Raw genomic sequence first — 21,117 nt, 5'->3', positions numbered from 1 at the left:
TTTTTGAACAGTGAAGAAATTATGGGGCTATGGTGTGTGGGCAGATAAGTGGAGCTGAGTCTCAAAAACATCAGCTATGATCTTATTGAATGGCGGGCAGGCTCAAGAGGCCAGATGGCCTACTTCTGCTCCTAGTTCTTATGTTCTTATTTGAGCGGCATAGTGGCACATTGGTTAGCATTGCTAGACAGCTGGTTTGCTGTCTCACAGCGCCAGGGAAGTGGGTTTGATTCCAACATCAATTGACTGTCTGCGTGGAGCTTTTACATTTTCCCTGCATCTGTATGGGTTTCTTTCAGGTGGTCTGGTTTACTCCCACAGTCCAAAGATGTGCATGTTAGATGGATTGGCCGTGCTAAATTGCCCATAGTGTTCAGAGATGTGTAGTTTAGGAGGATTATAGGGCCTGGGTCTGGGTGGGATGTTCCAAGGGTCGCTGTGGACTTGTTGAGCCAAAGGCCCTGTTTCCATACTGCAAGGTTTCGATGATTCTATGTACAAGTCAGGTAGATTGGCCATACTAAATCACCATTGTATTAACCTTGGTGACAGTGGGGTTATGAGGATGGGCTTGGTGGGGGGGAGTGGGTCTGGGCCAGATGTTCTTCAGAGGGTTGGTGCAGACTCCATGGGCCCATCAGCTTTGTCTGCATTGTAGGGATTCAATGACTCTGTGACTCAGAGAAAAAGGACTTGTCTGTCATATTGTCTGGATTTTTGATCTGCAGAATTTTGCTTAACCTGTCTATATTCTTTCTTTAATCCTTTTGTATCTGTGTTTTTTTTAAAGGGGTATAGTTTAGTTGCATAAATTAGAAACATTATTCCCTGTTTTTATTTGTTTAGTGTGTTACCATAAATAGAATCATTTGTACTCTTACTGAAGACATCTAGTGAGGTTTCATTTGTCCTGGGCAGTAGGCAGATTGGGATTTGTTCATCTTATTGGGATTTTTGTACATATATCCATATATGCATTGGCTTGTATAGCAGTTGTGACAATGGACAATTAACTAACTGGAGGAGGAAACTTGACAACTATCCCCACCCTTAATAATAGGGGAGCCCAGTACATCAGTGCTTCAGTCCTTGTTGTAGTGACAGCCACAGTGCTGTTAAGGAGGTAGTTCTAGGACTTTGATCCAGCAATGCTGAAGGAACACAGATAGGATGATATGTGGCTTGGAGGGAAATTAGTTAGGGATGGTGATCCTGCTGTTCCCGTTCTTCTGGGTAGAAGTTACTACTGAAGTATTCTTGAGTCGATACAGTGGATCTTGTAGATAGAATACACTGGTTCTGCATCTGTGGTGAATTGTATGCTCACCAAGTGAGCTGCTTTGCCCTGAATGGTGTCAAGCTTCTTCAGCGTTGTTGGCACTGCACTCGTCCAAGCAAGTGAGTATTCCATTACATTCCTGACTTGTAAACAAGGTCATCATAGTCCCACAGGACCATAGGACTGCAGTCTCATTAGAGAGATGACTGGTGTTGAGTTTAAGCTGGGAGTTTACATTTGGGGTAAGGAGCAGGGTTGAGAAGGCAGGATCTTCATAGTATTCTCAGACTTGCAGGAATTGAACCTATGCTATTGGGTTCACTACGTGCAGCAAACCAGCTGTCTAGCCAACAGAGCTAACCAACCCCAATAATAGCATATAAATGGAAATGTGTGCTGATAAATGTGATCAGGTCACAGAATTCATATTCTAACCTTATTTCCCAGCATTTGGTCGATAGCCTTGTATGCTGTAGGGTTTTAATAGATATTACCCCAATAATAGCATATAAATGGAAATGTGTGCTGATAAATGTGAACTTCAAATTAAATTTGACAAGTTAATTTTCGTTCTTAAACACATTATAGAATCAAGATAGTAAAGATATATGCCAGTTTTGACCTCATGAGGGCACCAGATAGCTATATGACAGTCAATTGAAGATCATCAGAAGATGCTTTACTATTTAAAGATTAAAAGCTATTCTGTCAAGAACGTTATGTAGAGCTAATTGAGTATCAGTGGTATCAGATGACATGGTACACTTTGAGTGGCTGTCCCCTCTGACTGGAAAATCTAAAAGAAGGGGCCACTGTTTTAGTGTAGAAATCAATCATTTAGGACAGAAATGTGGAGAAATTCTTCACTCAAAGAATGAATCTTTGAAATTTTCTGCTTTCCTTGTTTTTTAGAATCATGATCCAATTAATCATACTCCTGTGCTCATGTCCTATGATTTGGGAATATTTTGCTTTTATAGTATTTATCCAGCTCAGCTTTGAAAATTATTACTAGATCTGCTTCCATACAGTGTGTTCCAGATCATAAGATATATTTTGCATATTTTTAAAAATAGCTCCTTGTATCTTACCTCATTCTTTATCAAATATCTTTAACCTATGCCCTGTGGTTGCCAACCTTCCTACCATGGCAATACCCTCTTCTACTCTATCAAAGTCATTCAAAAATATGAAAACTTTTATTAAATATTTACTATTTTCTATGCATTATTTACTGCATTTCCAAACTTTTGTCCTCTGGAAAATTTGTAATTTATGTCCAAGATGTGATCAAGAGACCAGTGGCCCTCCTGTTGACCCTTGCCCAATAAAGATACACCTTTCTTTCTGTATTACAGTCCATTTTGTGTCCACATTGACATCCTCCCCTTACTGTTGCAAACATGTGGAATATGACACTACTTTAAATATCTATTAAAACCCTACAGCATACAAGGCTATCGACCAAATGCTGGGAAATAAGGTTAGAATATGAATTCTGAAGAAGGGTTGCTAGGCCCAACGTATTCACTCTTGTTTTCCCTTTGTAGCTAGACTTGCTGCTGGACCTGCTAAGTTTCTGCAGCTATTTCTGTTTTTGTTTCAGATTTCCAGCATCCACCATTCTCTTGCTTTTTGTTTAGAATATCGGTTTGGTAACTGGTACAGACTCAGTGGGGTGAATGGCCTTTATTGGTTCTATAATGTCCTATGACCTTATGCTAACACCAACTACAATATAGTCTTCAAACATCTTTGTCATATAATTCCTTTTAATGTTAATGCTTCTATTAATTAAAATCTTCTCCAAACAATTTTATTTCTAGGCAAGGTTGTCTTTGGGGAACCCATAGCAGCCAGCCTTGGGACAGATGGAACTCATTACTGGGACAAAGACTGGCGCAAAGCAGCAGGATATGTCATGGGACCGCCGCTAAGACCTGATCCCACAACACCTGGATATCTTATGGACCTGCTAGCCAAGTGAGTATTGTGAAATTACACATCGTGGTTTAGTGGTCCTGAATATTTATTTAGTGGTCCTGTGCTGGAAAGTTTGGCAAACATTAAGATGTGCTAGAAATTTTGGAAAACATTAAGATGTGGTGGAAATTTTGGCAAACATTAAGATTGATAAGTCCCCAGGGCCAGACCAGATTTATCCTAGGTTGCTCCGGGAAGCGAGAAAGGAGGTTGCTAAGCCACTGGCAAAGATCTTTGCTTCCTCACTCTCCACGGGAGTCGTATCGGAAGATTGGAGGCAGGCAAATGTTGTTCCTCTTTTCAAGAAAGGAAAGAGGGAAATCCCTGGAAATTACAGACCAGTCAGTCTTAGGTCTGTATAGATAATAAAATGTGAGGCTGGATGAACACAGCAGGCCAAGCAGCATCTCAGGAGCACAAAAGCTGACGTTTCGGGCCTAGACCCTTCATCAGAGAGGGGGATGGGGGGAGGGAACTGGAATAAATAGGGAGAGAGGGGGAGGCGGACCGAAGATGGAGAGTAAAGAAGATAGGTGGAGAGAGTGAAGTTGGGGAGGTGGGGGGGGAATAGGTCAGTCCAGGGAAGACGGACAGGTCAAGGAGGTGGGATGAGGTTAGTAGGTAGCGGGGGGTGCGGCTTGGGGTGGGAGGAAGGGGTGGGTGAGAGGAAGAACCGGTTAGGGAGGCAGAGACAGGTTGGACTGGTTTTGGGATGCAGTGGGTGGGGGGGAAGAGCTGGGCTGGTTGTGTGGTGCAGTGGGGGGAGGGGCCGAACTGGGCTGGTTGAGGGATGCAGTAGGGGAAGGGGAGATTTTGAAACTGGTGAAGTCCACATTGATACCATTTGGCTGCAGGGTTCCCAGGCGGAATATGAGCTGCTGTTCCTGCAACCTTCGGGTGGCATCATTGTGGCAGTGCAGGAGGCCCATGATGGACATGTCATCAAGAGAATGGGAGGGGGAGTGGAAATGGTTTGCGACTGGGAGGTGCAGTTGTTTTTTGCGAACTGAGCGGAGGTGTTCTGCAAAGCGGTCCCCAAGCCTCCGCTTGGTTTCCCCAATGTAGAGGAAGCCGCACCGGGTACAGTGGATGCAGTATACCACATTGGCAGATGTGCAGGTGAACCTCTGCTTGATGTGGAATGTCATCTTGGGGCCTGGGATGGGGGTGAGGGAGGAGGTGTGGGGACAAGTGTAGCATTTCCTGCGGTTGCAGGGGAAGGTGCCGGGTGTGGTGGGGTTGGAGGGCAGTGTGGAGCGAACAAGGGAGTCACGGAGAGAGTGGTCTCTCCGGAAAGCAGACAGGGGAGGGGATGGAAAAATGTCTTGCATGGTGGGGTCGGATTGTAAATGGCGGAAGTGTCGGAGGATAATGCGTTGTATCCGGAGGTTGGTAGGGTGGTGTGTGAGAACGAGGGGGATCCTCTTGGGGCGGTTGTGGCGGGGGCGGGGTGTGAGGGATGTGTCGCGGGAAATGCGGGAGACGCGGTCAAGGGCGTTCTCGATCACCGTGGGGGGAAAGTTGCGGTCCTTAAAGAACTTGGACATCTGGGATGTGCGGGAGTGGAATGTCTTGTCGTGGGAGCAGATGCGGCGGAGGCGGAGGAATTGGGAATAGGGGATGGAATTTTTGCAGGAGGGTGGGTGGGAGGAGGTGTATTCTAGGTAGCTGTGGGAGTCGGTGGGCTTGAAATGGACATCAGTTACAAGCTGGTTGCCTGAGATGGAGACTGAGAGGTCCAGGAAGGTGAGGGATGTGCTGGAGATGGCCCAGGTGAACTGAAGGTTGGGGTGGAAGGTGTTGGTGAAGTGGATGAACTGTTCGAGCTCCTCTGGGGAGCAAGAGGCAGGGCCGATACAGTCATCAATGTACCGGAGGAAGAGGTGGGGTTTGGGGCCTGTGTAGGTGGGGAAGAGGGACTGTTCCACGTAACCTACAAAGAGGCAGGCATAGCTGGGGCCCATGCGGGTGCCCATGGCCACCCCCTTAGTCTGTAGGAAGTGGGAGGAGTCAAAAGAGAAGTTGTTGAGTGTGAGGACGAGTTCAGCTAGGCGGATGAGAGTGTCGGTGGAGGGGGACTGGTCGGACCTGCGGGACAGGAAGAAGCGGAGGGCCTTGAGGCCATCTCCATGCGGAATGCAGGTGTACAGGGACTGGACGTCCATGGTGAATATGAGGTGTAGGGGGCCAGGGAATTGGAAGTCCTGGAGGAGGTGGAGGGCGTGGGTGGTGTCACGGACGTAGGTGGGGAGTTCCTGGACCAAAGGGGAGAAAATGGAGTCCAGATAGGTGGAGATGAGTTCGGTGGGGCAGGAGCAGGCTGAGACGATGGGTCGACCAGGGCAGGCAGGTTTGTGGATTTTGGGAAGGAGATAGAAACGGGCCGTGCGGGGTTGGGGAACTGTGGTCAGCAAGGTTTTGGAAAGAATTCTGAGGGATAGGATTTATGACTATTTGGAAAAACATAGCATGATTAAAGGGAGTCAGCATGGCTTTGTGAGGGGCAGGTCATGCCTTACAAATCTTATTGAGTTCTTTGAGGAAGTCACGAGACAGGTTGATGAGGGCCGAGCAGTGGATGCGGTGTACATGGACTTCAGCAAGGCATTTGATAAGGTTCCCCACAGCAGGCTCATTCATAAAGTCAGGAGGTATGGGATACAGGGTGATCTGGCTGTCTGGATTCAGAATTGGTTGGCTGACAGGAGGCAGAGAGTGGTTGTAGATGGTAAGTATTCTGCCTGGAGGTCAGTGCTGAGTGGTGTCCCACAGGGCTCTGTTCTTGGGCCTCTGCTCTTTGTAGTTTTTATAAATGACTTGGTTGAGGGGTGGGTTAGGATGTTTGCTGATGACACAAAGGTTGGAGGTGCCGTTGATGGTATCACGGGCAATTGCAGGCTTCAGCGAGACATGGACAGAATGCAGAGCTGGGCTGAGAAATGGCAGATGGAGTTCAACCCGGATAAATGCAAAGTGATGCATTTTGGAAGGTCGAACTTAAATGCTGAATATAGGGTTAAAGGCAGAATTCTCGGCAGTGTGGAGGAACAGCGGGATCTTGGTGTTCAAGTGCATAGCTCTCTCAAAGTTGCCACCCAGGCGGATAAGGTTGTTAAGAAAGCATATGGTGTTTTGGCTTTCATTAACAGGGGGATCGAGTTTAAGGGCCACGAGGTTATGCTGCAGCTCTACAAAACCCTGGTGAGACCACACTTGGAATATTGTGTCCAGTTCTGGTCGCCCTATTATAGGAAAGATGTGGAGGCTTTGGAGAGAGTGCAAAGGAGGTTTACCTCTCTGATGAAGGGTCTAGGCCCGAAACATCAGCTTTTGTGCTCCTGAGATGCTGCTTGGCCTACTGTGTTCATCCAGCTTTACACTTTACCAGGATGCTGCCTGGACAGGAGGGCTTGTCGTACGAGGAGAGGTGGACTGAGCTCGGAATTTTCTCTCTGGAGAGAAGGAGGAAGAGAGGTGACCTGATTGAGGTGTACAAGGTAATGAGAGGCATGGATAGAGTCGATAACCAGAGACTTTTCCCCAGGGCAGGATTGACTGCCATGCAGGGTCATAGTTTTAAGGTGTTAGGAGGAAGGTATAGAGGAGACGTCAGAGGGAGATTCTTCACCCAGAGAGTTGTGAGCGCATGGAATAGTTTACCAGTGGTAGTCGTGGAAGCGGAGTCATTAGTGGCATTTAAGCGACTGCTGGACATGCACATGGACAGCAGTGAATTGAGGGGAATGTAGGTTAGGTTATTTTATTTTTGGATTAGGATTATTCCACAGCACAACATTGTGGGCCGAAGGGCCTACACAGTACTGTACTTTTCTATGTTCTATTATTTTATAGAATAAATGCAACAATAATAAAACCATGATCTTTGCAAAATATCACTGATATTGTAACTTAGTCAGTAACTCAGCCAGTTCCATTATGATTTCTGTGATCTTCTGACAAAGAAAGTAATACCAGCAAATGGTACCGAAATTCACAGAATTGTTATGGTACAGAAGGAGACTATTAACCATTCAGTCTGTGCCAACCTCCTGCTTTTTCAACATACCCTTGCACACTATTAAATTTAAATGGTCATCCACTACATTCTTGGAAAGGTTGTTGGAAATACAATTGATTGAAAATTTGAACAGTGAATTGATTGGATTTGTCCCATTGTGGGAACTCATTCATTTTCAAGCTATACTGTACTAAGTTGAGAGAATAAGGTCATTCAGGTTTTGACTGCACCGCAGGATGTGATTTCATGGATTTACTCTTGAGCATTTGCCTTTGCTAGGAAATTACATAATTAGTCTCTGTTGTTGGAGAGACTGGACCGAGGGGACACAGTTTAGCTCCATTGTAAATCGAAGGCCCGAATTTTCTGATGAGAATCTTTTTTGGGGATGTTTATTTTTGGAACACTATGACTAACCAGGAAGGTAATGGTCATTGGAGGAAGGCTGCAGTGTGACCATAATCTGATTTGCCATGATCTTCCTGAATGGCAGAGCAGCTTGAATGGCCAAATGGCCTACCTGTCCTCTTGATACTCTACATGTTAAGAAATGAGCTTATTTGCCTGGTTAAACCTTGCCCGAATCGAGTAGGTTCATTGGGCCTGATGATTTCCTTCTTTCCTCTGAAGTATCCAATAAAATTGGGGTCTTCTTCAGAAATTATTGAAGCAGAATCCATCATTCTCTCTTGGCTTTGCACTGCAAAAGCAACAAAACTTGCCATGGTTCCCATTCTCAACTCTGTTTCTTCTTTGTAACTTTCTGATTACAACTACCTCACTTCAAGAAAAACATTTCTGCCCAAAGCAGTTGTCTTTTGCCTTTTGTTTTATTGGGGAAGCATCCAACCACCACCACCAACGATCCTTCCCCTCCTCCCAGTTAAAACTACTGGCTCAGATATGCTCAATTCTGTTTTATCAAAGATCAGTTGCGGAATGAGGAGTAAAGTGTGGACATTTGACCTGTTTTCTTGCCTATAATTTAAATAGTTTTGAGGTTGTGCACTATTTATTTTGCCAGTTTTTCACTTGAGCAGTGAAGCAGAGTTGTGTGAGTGATTATAAATCTGGCAGCTAAAGGAAGACACCTTGTGGCTCTTTAGACATTGAGATCACGACCAATTTTTGGTCTCAACTTCATTTCTCCTCTGCACCCAAGATCTTTTGGTTCATTTAGAGTTTAATAATGTATTATTTCAGCTGTGAATATACTCGATGATGCAATACCAGTATGTGTCTCCACCAAAATAGGTGGGAGGCAGGACCAGTTCAACTGTACAATAAGTCGTTTAGTGATATGTATTTGCCGGCATGTCAGAACATAGAACATAAAACATAGAACAATACAATGCAGAACAGGCCCTTCGGCCCTCGATGTTGCGCGCCCCTCCCCCTACACTATCCCATCATTATCCATATGCCTATCCAAGGACTGTTTAAATGCCCCTAATGTGGCGGAGTTAACAACATTGGCAGGCAGGGCGTTCCACGCCCTTACTATTCTCTGAGTAAAGAACTTTCCTCTGACATCTGTCTTAAATCTATCACCCCTCAATTTGTAGCTATGCCCCCTTGTACAAGCTGAAGTCATCATCCTCGGACAAAGACTCACTGTCCACCCTAACTAATTCTCTGATCATCTTGTACGTCTCTATTAAATCCGCTCTTAGCCTCCTTCTCTCCAATGAGAACTGACCCAAGTTCCTCAGCCTTCCTTCATAAGGCCTGCACTCCAGACCAGGCAACATACTGGTAAATCTCCTCTGCACCTTTTCCAATGCTTCCACATCCTTCCTGTAATGGGGCGACCAGAACTGCACGCAATATTCCAAATGAGGCCACACTAGCGCCTTGTACAGTTGCAGCATGACATCACGGCTCCAGAACTCAATCCCTCTACCAATAAAACCTAACACACCGCAAGCCTTCTTAACAGCACTATCAATCTGGGTGGCAACTTTCAGGGATCTATATACATGGACACCAAGATCCCTCTGCGCATCTACACTACCAAGAATCTTTCCATAGACCCAGTATTCTGCCTTCCTATTATTCCACCCAAAGTGAATCACTTCACATTTATCTGCATTAAACTCCATTTGCCACCTTTCAGCCCAATTCTGCAGTTTATCCAAGTCTCCCTGCAACCTGCAACATTCTTCCACACTGTCCACCACTCCACCGACTTTAGTGTCATCTGCAAACTTACTAACCCATCCACCTACACCTGCATCCAAGTCATTTATAAAAATGACAAACAGCAGTGGTCCCAAAACAGATCCTTGAGACACACCACTAGTGACCTGACTCCAGGCTGAATATTTGCCATCAACCACCACTCGTTGCCTTCTTACAGAAAGCCGGTTTCTAATCCAAACTGCTAAATCTCCCTCAATCCCGTGCCTCAGTATTTTCTCCAATAGCCTCCCATGTGGAACTTATCAAAGGCTTTACTGAAGTCCATGTACACCACGTCAACTGCCCTTCCCTCATCCACATGCTTTGTCACCTTCTCAAAAAACTCAATAGGGTTTGTGTGATATGACCTGTCCTTGACAAATCCATGCTGACTATCTCCAATCAAATTGTTGCTTGCTAGTTGACTATAAATCCTACCTCTTATAATCCTTTCCAAAACTTTTCCTACAACAGACGTAAGGCTCACAGGTCTATAATTACCTGGGTTATCCCTACTGCCCTTCTTGAACAAGGGCACAACATTTACAATCTTCCAGTCCCCTGGTACTAAACCTGTAGACAATGAGGACTGAAAGATCAACGCCAAAGGCTCCGCCACCTCCTCCCTAGCTTCCCAGACAATCCTCAGAAAACTTGCATCTGGCCCAGGGGATTTATCTACCTTCATACCTCCTAGAATTGATAACACCTCCTCCTTACTAACCTTAATCCTTTCAATTCTAGTAGCCTGTAACTCAGTCATCTCCTCTACAATATTCTCCTGTTCCTCAGTGAAAACAGATGAAAAATAATCATTTAGCACCTCTCCAATCTCCACAGGGTCCACACACAACTTCCCATTTCTGTCTTTGACTGGCCCTATTCCTACCCTGGTCATCGTTTTATTCCTCACATACCTATAGAAAGCTTAGGGTTCTCCTTTATTCTACCTGCCAATGTCTGCTCATGTCCCCTCTTTGCTCCTCTTAACTCTCTCTTTAAATCCTTCCTAGCTAATCTGTAACTCTCCATCACCTCATCTGAACCACCTTGTCTCATCGTCACATAAGCCTCCCTCTTCCGCTTAACAAGAGATATAATTTCTTTAGTAAACCATGGTTCCCTGACCTTATCGCTTCCTCCCTGCCTGACAGGGACATACGTATCAAGGACGCACAATCTGTTCCTTAAACCAGCTCCACATTTCGATTGTCCCCATCGCCTGCATTTTACTACCCCATTCTATGCCTCCTAAGTCTTGCTTAATCGCATTATAATTGCCCTTCCCCCATCTATAATTCTTGCCCTTTGGCATGTTCCTATCCCTTTCCATTGCTAAAGTAAACATAACCGAATTATGGTGACTCTCTCCAAAGTGCTCACCTACCACTAAATCAAACATCTGGCCTGGTTCATTACCAAGTACCAGATCCAGTGTGGCCTCCCCTCTTGTCGGCCCTTCGACATACTGAGTCAGGAAACCCTCCTGCACACATTGGACAAAAACTGATCCATCCGACGAACTAGAGTTATAGCATTTCCATTCAATGTTAGGGAAGTTAAAGTCTCCCATAATGACAACCCCGTTCCTTTCACTCCTACCCAGAATAATTTTGCCGATCCTCTCCTCCACATCCTTGGAACTTTGCAGGGGCCTATAAAAAAATTCACAGCAGTGTTACCTCTCCACTCCTGTTTCTGACCTCAGCTCATGTCACCTCAGTAGACGAGTCCTCATCAAAAGTTATTTCAGTAATACTGTCCCTGACTAACAAAGCCACACCTCCCCCTCTTTTACCACCTTCCCTGACCTTAATGAAAGATCGAAACCCTGGAACCTGCAACATCCATTCCTGACCCTGCTCTATCCATGTCTCCGAAATGGCCACAACGTCCAAGTCCCAAGTACCTATCCATGCTGCAAGTTCACCTACCTTATTCAACATACTCCTGGCGTTAAAGTAGACACACTTCAATCCAGCTTGCTGTCTGCCAGCACACTCCTATGACAGTGAGGTCCTGTCCATGTCCTCCCTACGCTCATCCTCCTGTGTACCAGAACTACACCTCAGTTTCCCATCCCCCTTCTGAGCTAGTTTAAATCCACGCAAATAGCACTAGTAAATTTCCCACCCAGGATATTAGTGCCCCTCTGGTTCAAGTGGAGACCGTCCTGTTTGTAGAGGTCCCACCTTCCCCAGAATGAGCCCCAATTGTCCATGTACCTGAAGCCCTTCCTCCTGCACCATCCCTGCAGCCATGTATTCAGCTGAAATCTCTCCCCGTTCTTTGCCTCGCTATCACATGGCACGGGTGACAAACCAGAGATAACCACTCTGTTTGTTCTAGCTCTCAGCTTCCACCCTAGCTCCCTGAAATCCTGCCTGACATCCCTATCCCTCTTTCTACCTTTGTCATGGGTGCCTATGTGGACCACAACTTGGGGCTGGTCACCCTCCCCCTTCAGGACCCCAAAGACACGATCCGAGACATCACGGACCCTGGCACTTGGGAGGCAACACACCAACCGTGAGTCTCTTTCGTCTCCGGCAAACCTTCTATCAGTTCCTGTAACTATTGAGTCCCCAGTGACTATCACTCTCTTCCTATATCCCCTTCCCTTCAGTGCAAGAGGGACAGACTCTGTGCCAGAGACCTGCGTCCTAGTGCATGCTCCTGGGAAGTCCCCCCCCACAGCAGTATCCAAAATAGTATACTTGTTTTTCAGGGAACGACCACAGGGGATCCCTGCAGTGATTGCTTCCCCCCCCCCCCCCAACTTCTAACAGTTACCCAGCTTTCTTCACGCTTAGGAGTAATTACTTCCCTGTAACTCTTGTCTGTCACTGATTCTGCCTCCCGAATGATCCGAAGTTCATCCAGCTCCAGCTCCAGTTCCCTAACGCGGTCTTGGAGGAGCAAGAGTTGGGTGCACTTCCTGCAGATGTATTTGGATGGGACACTAATGGCGTCCCTCACCTCATACTTCTTGCAGGAGGAACATTCCTCTGCTTGCACTGCCATCCCTGCTAATCCCCTAAGCAGAAAGTAAAAAAAAAAGAAGCTTCCCTGATTTGTCTCGGGTTTAGACCATGATCACTTAGATAGCTGAGGGATGAAAAAAAGCCCCTCCATTCCCAGAAACCTCTGCTCCGAGGTGATGCTGCTGCAATCAGAAATGGAAGGCTCCGATGCTCGAGGTAAGCTTTTAAAGTTTTAAAAATCTCTGACTCATAAGCTTCCCGACAGGCCCCTGGCCCAAGCAAAGGTTCAGACTCTGAACCTGCATTGGTTTGGAGGATTAAATTTATCTCAGCCCTTTATTTCCTCCTCGCCGAGGAATTTCTCAGCTAGTTTTGTATCAACAAACTTAGATACGTTACATTTCATCCCTTCATAGTGTACATCAAAAAATTGCTGAGGTCCACCTCTGGTGTTTGTGCACCCCAGTAATGACAATCTGCCAGCTTGAGGATGACTTGCTTACTTCTATTCTGTTTGCCACTTTTTAACCAATCCTCCATCTGTATTAATGTTATATCTCAACTCCACAAGCCCCATGGGGCTCAACAAACATAGCACTTTCATAAATCCCTTTTTGAAAATACAAATATACTATGTTCAGTTGTTCCCCTTTACCCAGGCTTGATACTTGCATTCTCAAACTAGTTCTTAAAACTCTAGTTTAGGAGCAAATTACTGCAGATGCTGCAATCAGAACTGAAAACAGAAAATCTGCTGGAGATCACTGCAGGTCAGGCAGCATCCATGGAGAGAAAGCAAGCTAATGTTTTAAGTCTAGATGATTCTTCATCAGAGCTTCACTTCAGCTATGTTAAAGAGTCATCGAGACTCAAAACATTAGCTTGCTTTCTGTTCATGGATGCTGCCTGACCCCTGTGATCTCTAATTTAGTTTTGTTGATTGGGCTGTTCAAACTGGAGGAAAGTCTGCTTTTAGGCTTTGTCATAGGCACCCCTTATACGTTCAGTGTAGTATTTCTGAAGTGTTTCCTTCTATTTCACATTGCAATGAGTCACAAGTACATAAGTAGTACTTAATTGATATATGAAAGATCTGGGCTATTTTTCCTGCATGCATACGGGTAAGGAGCAGGAGCAGGCCATTCAGCCCCTTGAGTTCACTTCATTTAATAAAATCATGGCTGATCTGTTTACTTCACATTCTTGTATACCCTAATAACCTTTCACCCCTTGCTTATCAAGAATTTATCTGCGTCTGCCTTAGAAAATATTCAAAGATTTTACTCAACCTGTCTTTTGAGGAGAGATCCAAAGACACTCAATCACGTGGGTAAAGAATTCTCCTCATCTCTGTCTTAAATTGGCAAGCCCTTATTTTTTATTATATACATAAGAAGAAATATCCTTTTGACATCCAGCCTTCAAGAACCCCCAAATTTTGTATTGTCAAATAAGTTACCTCTTACTCCTCTAAACTCCAACAGAAATAAGCCTTGCCTGTCCTAACTTTCCCCACAAGACAACCTCCAGCACCTCATGTCCCAGGTGCAAATTTCAGGTATTAGTCTGTAAATGTTCTCTAAATTGTTTTTGTATTTTGTTATCTTGCAATAATCAATAACATTCTATTTGATTTCTTAATTATTTGTTGCACTTGTATATTAACCATTTGTGATATATGCATGTGGACACCAAGATCCTTCTTCATCTTTGAGCTCTGCCACCTCTCACCTTTTTAAATAGGTCTTTTGCTGGAAATGGTAGGCAAAGTTGTGGTGTCCTGGGCAGTTGTACATTGCTGTTAAACCCAGAGGAAGACTGACAAAATATGTCAATCAGATGTTGGAAATTCTTGGCTGAGATGCAGTTTGTCTTTGTAGAAAGCTTCAAAACTAACTTTGCCATTGTTAAACTTGACTTAAATGCACTGAATTTCCTAAAAGTCTACTCTAAGATTACTATTCTGCCTTTCAATAGGAAAGGATCTAGTCTGTAAGTGATGAACAATAGAAACTACACTGCGAAGGTCTCAATGTTTTTGAAAGTAAACCTGCTGAACGATTGAGCGCCACTTGCCACACGATCCAATCCACCTCCCACTTCACTGACCCATTAAAAGTTATAAATGCAATACACAAGTTCTATTTCTGTTTTTGTGCAAATAATTTTATTAACATACCACCACTAGGAAAAATCACCCATGTGACCAAAAGCATCAAGATCCAGCAGAGCCTCTATACGGGCAAAAACTGTGTGAAACAAAAAATGAAGGCATGGATAGGGATCAAATCAAAATAGAGGCTGTGAGGGGAAAAAAAATCACACCGTACCCCACGGTACCCAACTCTCCCATGAGGCATCAAAGAATACCAGCGTACACTGCGTGTTCCTTCTCCAGACACACCTGGGTGCAGATGTAGCTACGGAAGAGGGGCAGGCAGTCGGCCATAACAATCCCCACCATAGAACATAGAACATAGAAAAGTACAGCACAGTACAGGCCCTTCAGCCCACGATGTTGTGCTGTGGAATAATCCTAATCCAAAAGTAAAATAACCTAACCTACATTCCTCTCAATTCACTACTGTCCATGTGCATGTCCAGCAGTCGCTTAAATGTCACTAATGACTCCGCTTCCACGACTACCACTGGTAAACTATTCCATGCGCTCACAACTCTGGGTGAAGAACCTCCATCTGATGTCTCCTCAATACGTTCCTCCTAACACCTTAAAACTATGACCCCGCGTGGCAGTCAATCCTGCCCTGGGGAAAAGTCTCTGGCTATCGACTCTATCCATGCCTCTCATTACTTTGTACAACTTGATCAGGTCACCTCTCTTCCTCCTTCTCTCCGGAGAGAAAAGTCCAAGCTCAGTCCAACTCTCCTCGTAAGACAAGCCCTCCAGCCCAGGCAGCATCCTGGTAAACCTCCTTTGCACCCTCTCCAAAGCCTCCACATCTTTCCTATAATAGGGCGACCAGAACTGGACACAATATTCCAAGTGTGGTCTCACCAGGGTTTTGTAGAGCTGCAGCATAACCTCACGGCTCTTAAGCTCGATCCCCCTGTTAATGAAAGCCAAAACACCATATGCTTTCCTAACAACCTTATCCACCTGGGTGGCAACTTTGAGAGAGCTATGCTCTTGAACACCAGGATCCCAGTGTTCCTCCACACTGCCGAGAATCCTGCCTTTAATCCTATATTCAGCATTTAAGTTCGACCTTCCAAAATGCATCACTTTGCATTTATCCGGGTTGAACTCCATCTGCCATTTCTCAGCCCAGCTCTGCACTCTGTCAATGCCTCGCTGAAGCCTGCAATAGCCCTCGATACTATCAACGGCACCTCCAACCTTTGTGTGATCAGCAAACATACTAACCCACCCCTCGACCTCCTCATCCAAGTCATTTATAAAAACTACAAAGAGCAGAGGCCCAAGAACAAAGCCCTGTGGGACACCACTCAGCACTGACCTCCAGGCAGAGTACTTACCATCTACAACCACTCTCTGCCTCCTGTCAGCCAACCAATTCTGAATCCAGGGGCCAAATCACCCTGTATCCCATACCTCCTGACTTTATGAATGAGCCTGCTGTGGGGAACCTTATCAAATGCCTTGCTGAAGTCCATGTACACCACATCCACTGCTCGACCCTCGTCAACCTGTCTCGTGACTTCCTCAAAGAACTCAATAAAATTTGTAAGGCATGACCTGCCCCTCACAAAGCCATGCTGACTCCCTTTAATCACGCTATGCTTTTCCAAAACTTGCTGACCACAGACGTAAGACTGACTGGTCTGTAATTTCCAGGGATTTCCCTATTCCCTTTCTTGAAAAGAGGAACAACATTTGCCTGCCTCCAATCTTCCGATACGACTCTCATGGAGAGTGAGGAAGCAAAGATCTTCGCCAGCTTCTTAGCAACCTCCTTTCTCGCTTCCCGGAGCAACCTAGGATAAATCTGGTCTGGCCCTGGGGACTTATCAATCTTAATGTTTGCGATGTTTGTGCGTGTGTGTGTGTGTGTGTGCACGTGCGTGCGTGCGTGCGTGGGAGCAGACAGATGAGGAGTTCCTCTGACCTGCCCACACCCCCTCCTTATCGGGTGCCCAGAGATCAGGAACATGGGGCTGAAGTGCGACCAAAACACAAAAGGAGGCCTTTGAGGTGACTGAAAAGGGAGTGCAAATGCCCACAACCAATATATGTGTGGCCCACAGACTCCACAGCACCGCAAAACAGACAGTTGGAGTGTCCATGAACCACCGCAATCTACGGTTATTTGGGATTGCTGGCTGCAACTCTCTCCACCCCAGATCCCTGGGGGAAAGAGGGAGGACTCCTGCTTGGATTGCCCTCCACTGGTGATCCACACCACGTGGTGGTGATCGGGCATGCCATGGCGTATCCAGGCAGTAGATGAAGGAGAAAAGGTGGATTGTGTGCAGCAGCAGTTTGTACAGAACTCGCCATATTACATTTTTAAAAGATACAAAGGTGAAATTTCAGAAGTGGCTGAGATTGCGGGGCACAGGCTGGGGGAGGAGGTGCAGGAGGCACACTGGCCTGGGGCCAGTGTGAAATTCTGTCTGAGCAGGGGTACATATAGAGATGGAATCCCACTGCACACCTGAACATTATCTAACCTTTGCGCAATGTCAGGTCAGAGCACCTCCATTTTGAGGCATTGAATGATAGTAGCTGCAAACCGGATGTCTGCCATGGCCCTGCGTGCCAATTCCAGCGGTAGCACCCAGCTCAAGTCCCCACTACCCAGTACATCACCAACACTGGTCACCCCAGCAGCCACGGCTCTCCCCTTTGACACCCAGTCAAAGCGCTGACTACAGAAGTGTGGATTCCTGAGCAGCAGCTCTCTGACAGTGGCAGCCACTCTTGCCAGACGTGAGTCAACCATTTTCCAGACAGTGATCATGTCACGGTAAAAGATGGGCAGTGCCCTGAGGGTGACCCCCATGCTGTCACGGTCGATAAACAGGAGCTGCATGTCATTGTTGAGGTTACACACCTGGCGGAAAAAAATACATCGTCAGGGCGCACCACCAATAAGGAGGCTCAATGTAAAGGTATCGCTGCTAGTTCTGAAGATGAAAAGTTGCCACCTGGGTGCGGATGCCCACCAGATGCAATGTTGTTAAAAGGTAAGATTGTGGTTTCAGTTGCAGACAGCAGTGAGCATCACAGAAGGGTCCAGAAGGCTGACTGGAGATTTTGGGTCAATGTGTTTACCTCCATATATAACAAACACTTTTATCTGAATCACCTGATCTGGATTGGCCTCCCTATTTCCTGACCTAAATTGGACAAAAATTTGCTCACTTAGTTTTTTTAGAAGCTTTCTGGCCGAACATCTGAGGCAGCAGTCTTTGTGGCAGAGGTGGTACAGCAAATCACAATGGCAGTACTGAGATAATTACCACATTTTACAACCAAAGCTGCCATGTACCCCCTTTTAAAGCCAGTTTGACAGTACTGAGAGAATATAAAGGGAAAAAAGAAGAGACAATGAAGGAGTATAGCGACAGATAAGTAAATATTGGAGTAGGGTGTACATGGAGGCTGTGTCGGAAGTTCAGGGTGCAGTCTGTCATATATCCGCGTGCATGTCATCCAGATGTCAACTGCTGATGGGGGCAGTTTCGGGTATTTGTCGGAGGTTGAGGGGCCAAGTGTCCCATCGAGGGGTGGGCTCAGGCAGGTGTCTGTTGTGGGTTTATGTGGTAGTGTGTGTTGAATGCCCTTAGGAAAGAGGGGAGGATAGCTGTTGGTTGTTTGATTGGGTTGGCTTGTCATTTGGGTATCCATTCACAGGGTTGTAAATGAGAGTGTATGAGAATGTCCATTGATAAGGGTGAGGGGTGCTAGTTGGTTGTCTGTTGTTGTTTGGGAAGTGGGGTTGGTGTCAAATCTGCACTTGGGAAGGAGTGTTGGTCAGTATGAGTGATTCAGGAGTGGGAGCCAGTGATAAATCTGGTGTTAGTTTTACTGTTACCAGAAGTTAAGAGAATTTTGTTCAGTGTCATTGGGTCAATCTACATCACAGGGACTAAACCAGTTCAAGGCGGCAGCCCATCATCATCCTCTCCAGGGCAATCAGGGATGGGCAGTAATCGATGGTCCATGAGGGAATTTAAAAAATATATACTTATCCTGGTAACTATTCAGGTAGGTCACTCTAAACTTTCCGATATCTCTAACTCTAACTCGGAGTTGGTTATCTCTTTTTTAAAAGTTTCCAGACAGTCAGGCCATTGGAGGGTGCATCTGTAGGAGTTCTGTGATTTGAATTGTTATTCTGAAGGGCCAGTGCATATGGGTTTCTGAGAGGATCTGATGCACAGTTTTCTGACTTTCTAAGATCTGGGCTGCTTCTACAGCTCTATGGGCTATCTTATTCACAACTAGAATTGAGAGATATGGCTTGTGCTGATGACTTTCATCAGATGAAAGCTGATGGGACAGCTGTACCCGTAGGTTTCTGTCCAGTCACCCACTCATGGACATTACTTTTTGAATGATGTCAATATCTGTCATGCAGCCCCTCCCCACTTCCACCAAAGTCTTCCCAATTTTTCCAGCTTGAACAAAGAATGGATCTGTTTAGTAGACCATGATTCATTGTTAATTCATCAGTAAAGCAGCAGGCTAGCACACTGTAATGCATAGTTTTCTTTGATTGTATTGTCACTTCATTTTACTTTCCACCTAGTGGTGACCTAACTTTGACAGGAACGGACAACTGCACATTTAATGGCTGTCAAAAAGCTTTTGGAAAAGATGATTTTACGAAGATCCCAAATGGGGTGAATGGTGTGGAGGACAGAATGTCCGTCCTTTGGGAGAAAGGAGTGGTACGTATCATTCAAACATTGTGAGTCAAACAATTTTATGTAACAGTTGTAGATTTTAGGAGCTTTGATCCCATTGGCAGGAGAAGGAATCAGCAAGAGCACCAAGACCAGGCACCTTTTGATGTTAAAATATTGAGGCCAGGATTCAGATCAACCAGTTTTAGAGTTGTTAATGAAATGGTAAAACTGTCAGATTATGTACATACTTACACAAGTTGCATGTTGGATGATGCTGAAAACAATGAGCTGCCCATCCCTGTTAAACCCTGTGTTGTGACCTAAGTGCGCACAGGAGGCAGTTTAATTGTGAATTCCATATTCAGTTTCTAAGTTGGGGAAAAATGTTTTGTGTCTGTGCCCAGTGTTCTGTCTGATAACTCTTAAATCTACCAATTTGACTATTTTCCATCCCATTCCTATTAAAGGAAAAAAATCCTCTCTTGTCAACTTATACGTCCAGTAAGTGCAGGATTGAAATCATCCTATATATGTATATACACGAGTAATGTTGCAGGAGAAGATATTTTCTAGTGGCTTCATGGAACTCTTGGCCTTGTAAACCTGCATTATGCTCTTTCCAAGAAGTGTACCTGGACTTCAGGGATACATTATAGGAGAAATTATATAAATTAGGTTTTTTTTTCTCAAAGTTCAGGTATACTTCTGGTAAACCTGCATTGTGCTCTTTTCTTCTCAAGTTTAGAAGGTTAAGGGGATGATCTAATCGAAGCATTCAGGATATTAGCAAGACAAGATAGGAAAGATAAAGATAAATTATTTCTGAAATAACTGCACAGAAGCGGGCATGCTCTCACCAAGTCACCCTTTATTTACATGAGGAGAGTCCCTGACACTTTTCCAGCTCCCTAAGAGCCAGATCTCAGAATGAACATGACATCTAATGTTCCTATTTATTTCTGTCAGCCAGGGCTCCCTGATTGGGCCTGGTATTCTGGTCCATTCGGGGATCTTATATTCTATGAGATCCACCTGTCTGACAGTTTCCACTGATTTGGGATCCGTGATCTAGGGGGCATAGTCTAATCATTAGGGCCAAAGTGTTCAGGAGCAATTGTTAGGAAGCACTTCTAAACATAACAGGTTGGTAGGTGTTTGGAATTGTCATCCACAAACAGAAGTGGATACTAGAACGGTTAATTTTAAAGCTGAGAGAGACAAGTTTTTATTAGGCAGTATTATTAAGGGATATGGGCTAAAGGTAGGCTTGTGGAGTTAAGCCTCAAATCAACCATGATCTCACTGAACGGTAGAAGGGGATGAACAGCCTATTATTCCTACGGAGAGAACTGGAGGACAGAGCCAACTTGAACTTGTCTGTAGCCAGAACATTCAACAAGGTACCTCACAAAGGCCAAAAGATAAGAACCCATGGTGTTGGGGATATATGGACACGTAGAGACAATAGGCAAATGAGTGCGAAACAGCGTGTGGGTATAAATGGTTCTTTTTCAGGTTAGTGACCAGTGGGGTTCCATAGGAATCAATGCTGGGGCCACAGCTGTTCCCAATACATCTTAATGATTTGGTGAAGGAAGTGTATATACCAGCCAGGTTTGCGGACAATACAACAAACAATGGAAAGACAGTTTGCGCGAGGGATACAAACAGTTTACGGAGAGATATTGATAGGTCACATAAGTGAGCAAAAAGTTGGCAAATGGAGTATAATGTGGGCAAATGTGAAGTTATTCATTTTGGAAGGGAGATCAAAAAGATAGAACATTATTTAAATGGAAAAAAATTGCAGAAAACTGCAACATGAAGGAACTTGG

At 45.1% G+C, this 21,117-nt stretch overlaps 1 protein-coding gene across 1 annotated transcript in view; it reads left to right on the top strand.

Annotated features, from left to right (window-relative positions):
* dpys (dihydropyrimidinase) overlaps positions 1 to 21,117 on the top strand; it is an 80,968-nt gene that overhangs the window by 34,491 nt on the left and 25,360 nt on the right. Inside the window, exons 5-6 of the mRNA XM_048529702.2 lie at positions 3,106 to 3,262; positions 19,183 to 19,324. Coding sequence (XP_048385659.1) covers positions 3,106 to 3,262; positions 19,183 to 19,324 — 299 coding nt within the window. The remainder of the gene's footprint in view (positions 1 to 3,105; positions 3,263 to 19,182; positions 19,325 to 21,117) is intronic.

Source organism: Stegostoma tigrinum, chromosome 5, assembly GCF_030684315.1.
Source record: "Stegostoma tigrinum isolate sSteTig4 chromosome 5, sSteTig4.hap1, whole genome shotgun sequence".
In the NCBI taxonomy this organism is placed as follows: Eukaryota; Metazoa; Chordata; class Chondrichthyes; order Orectolobiformes; family Stegostomatidae; genus Stegostoma; species Stegostoma tigrinum.
The sequence above is the reverse complement of the archived record's forward strand: the minus strand, read 5'-3'. Positions and strand labels throughout refer to the sequence as shown.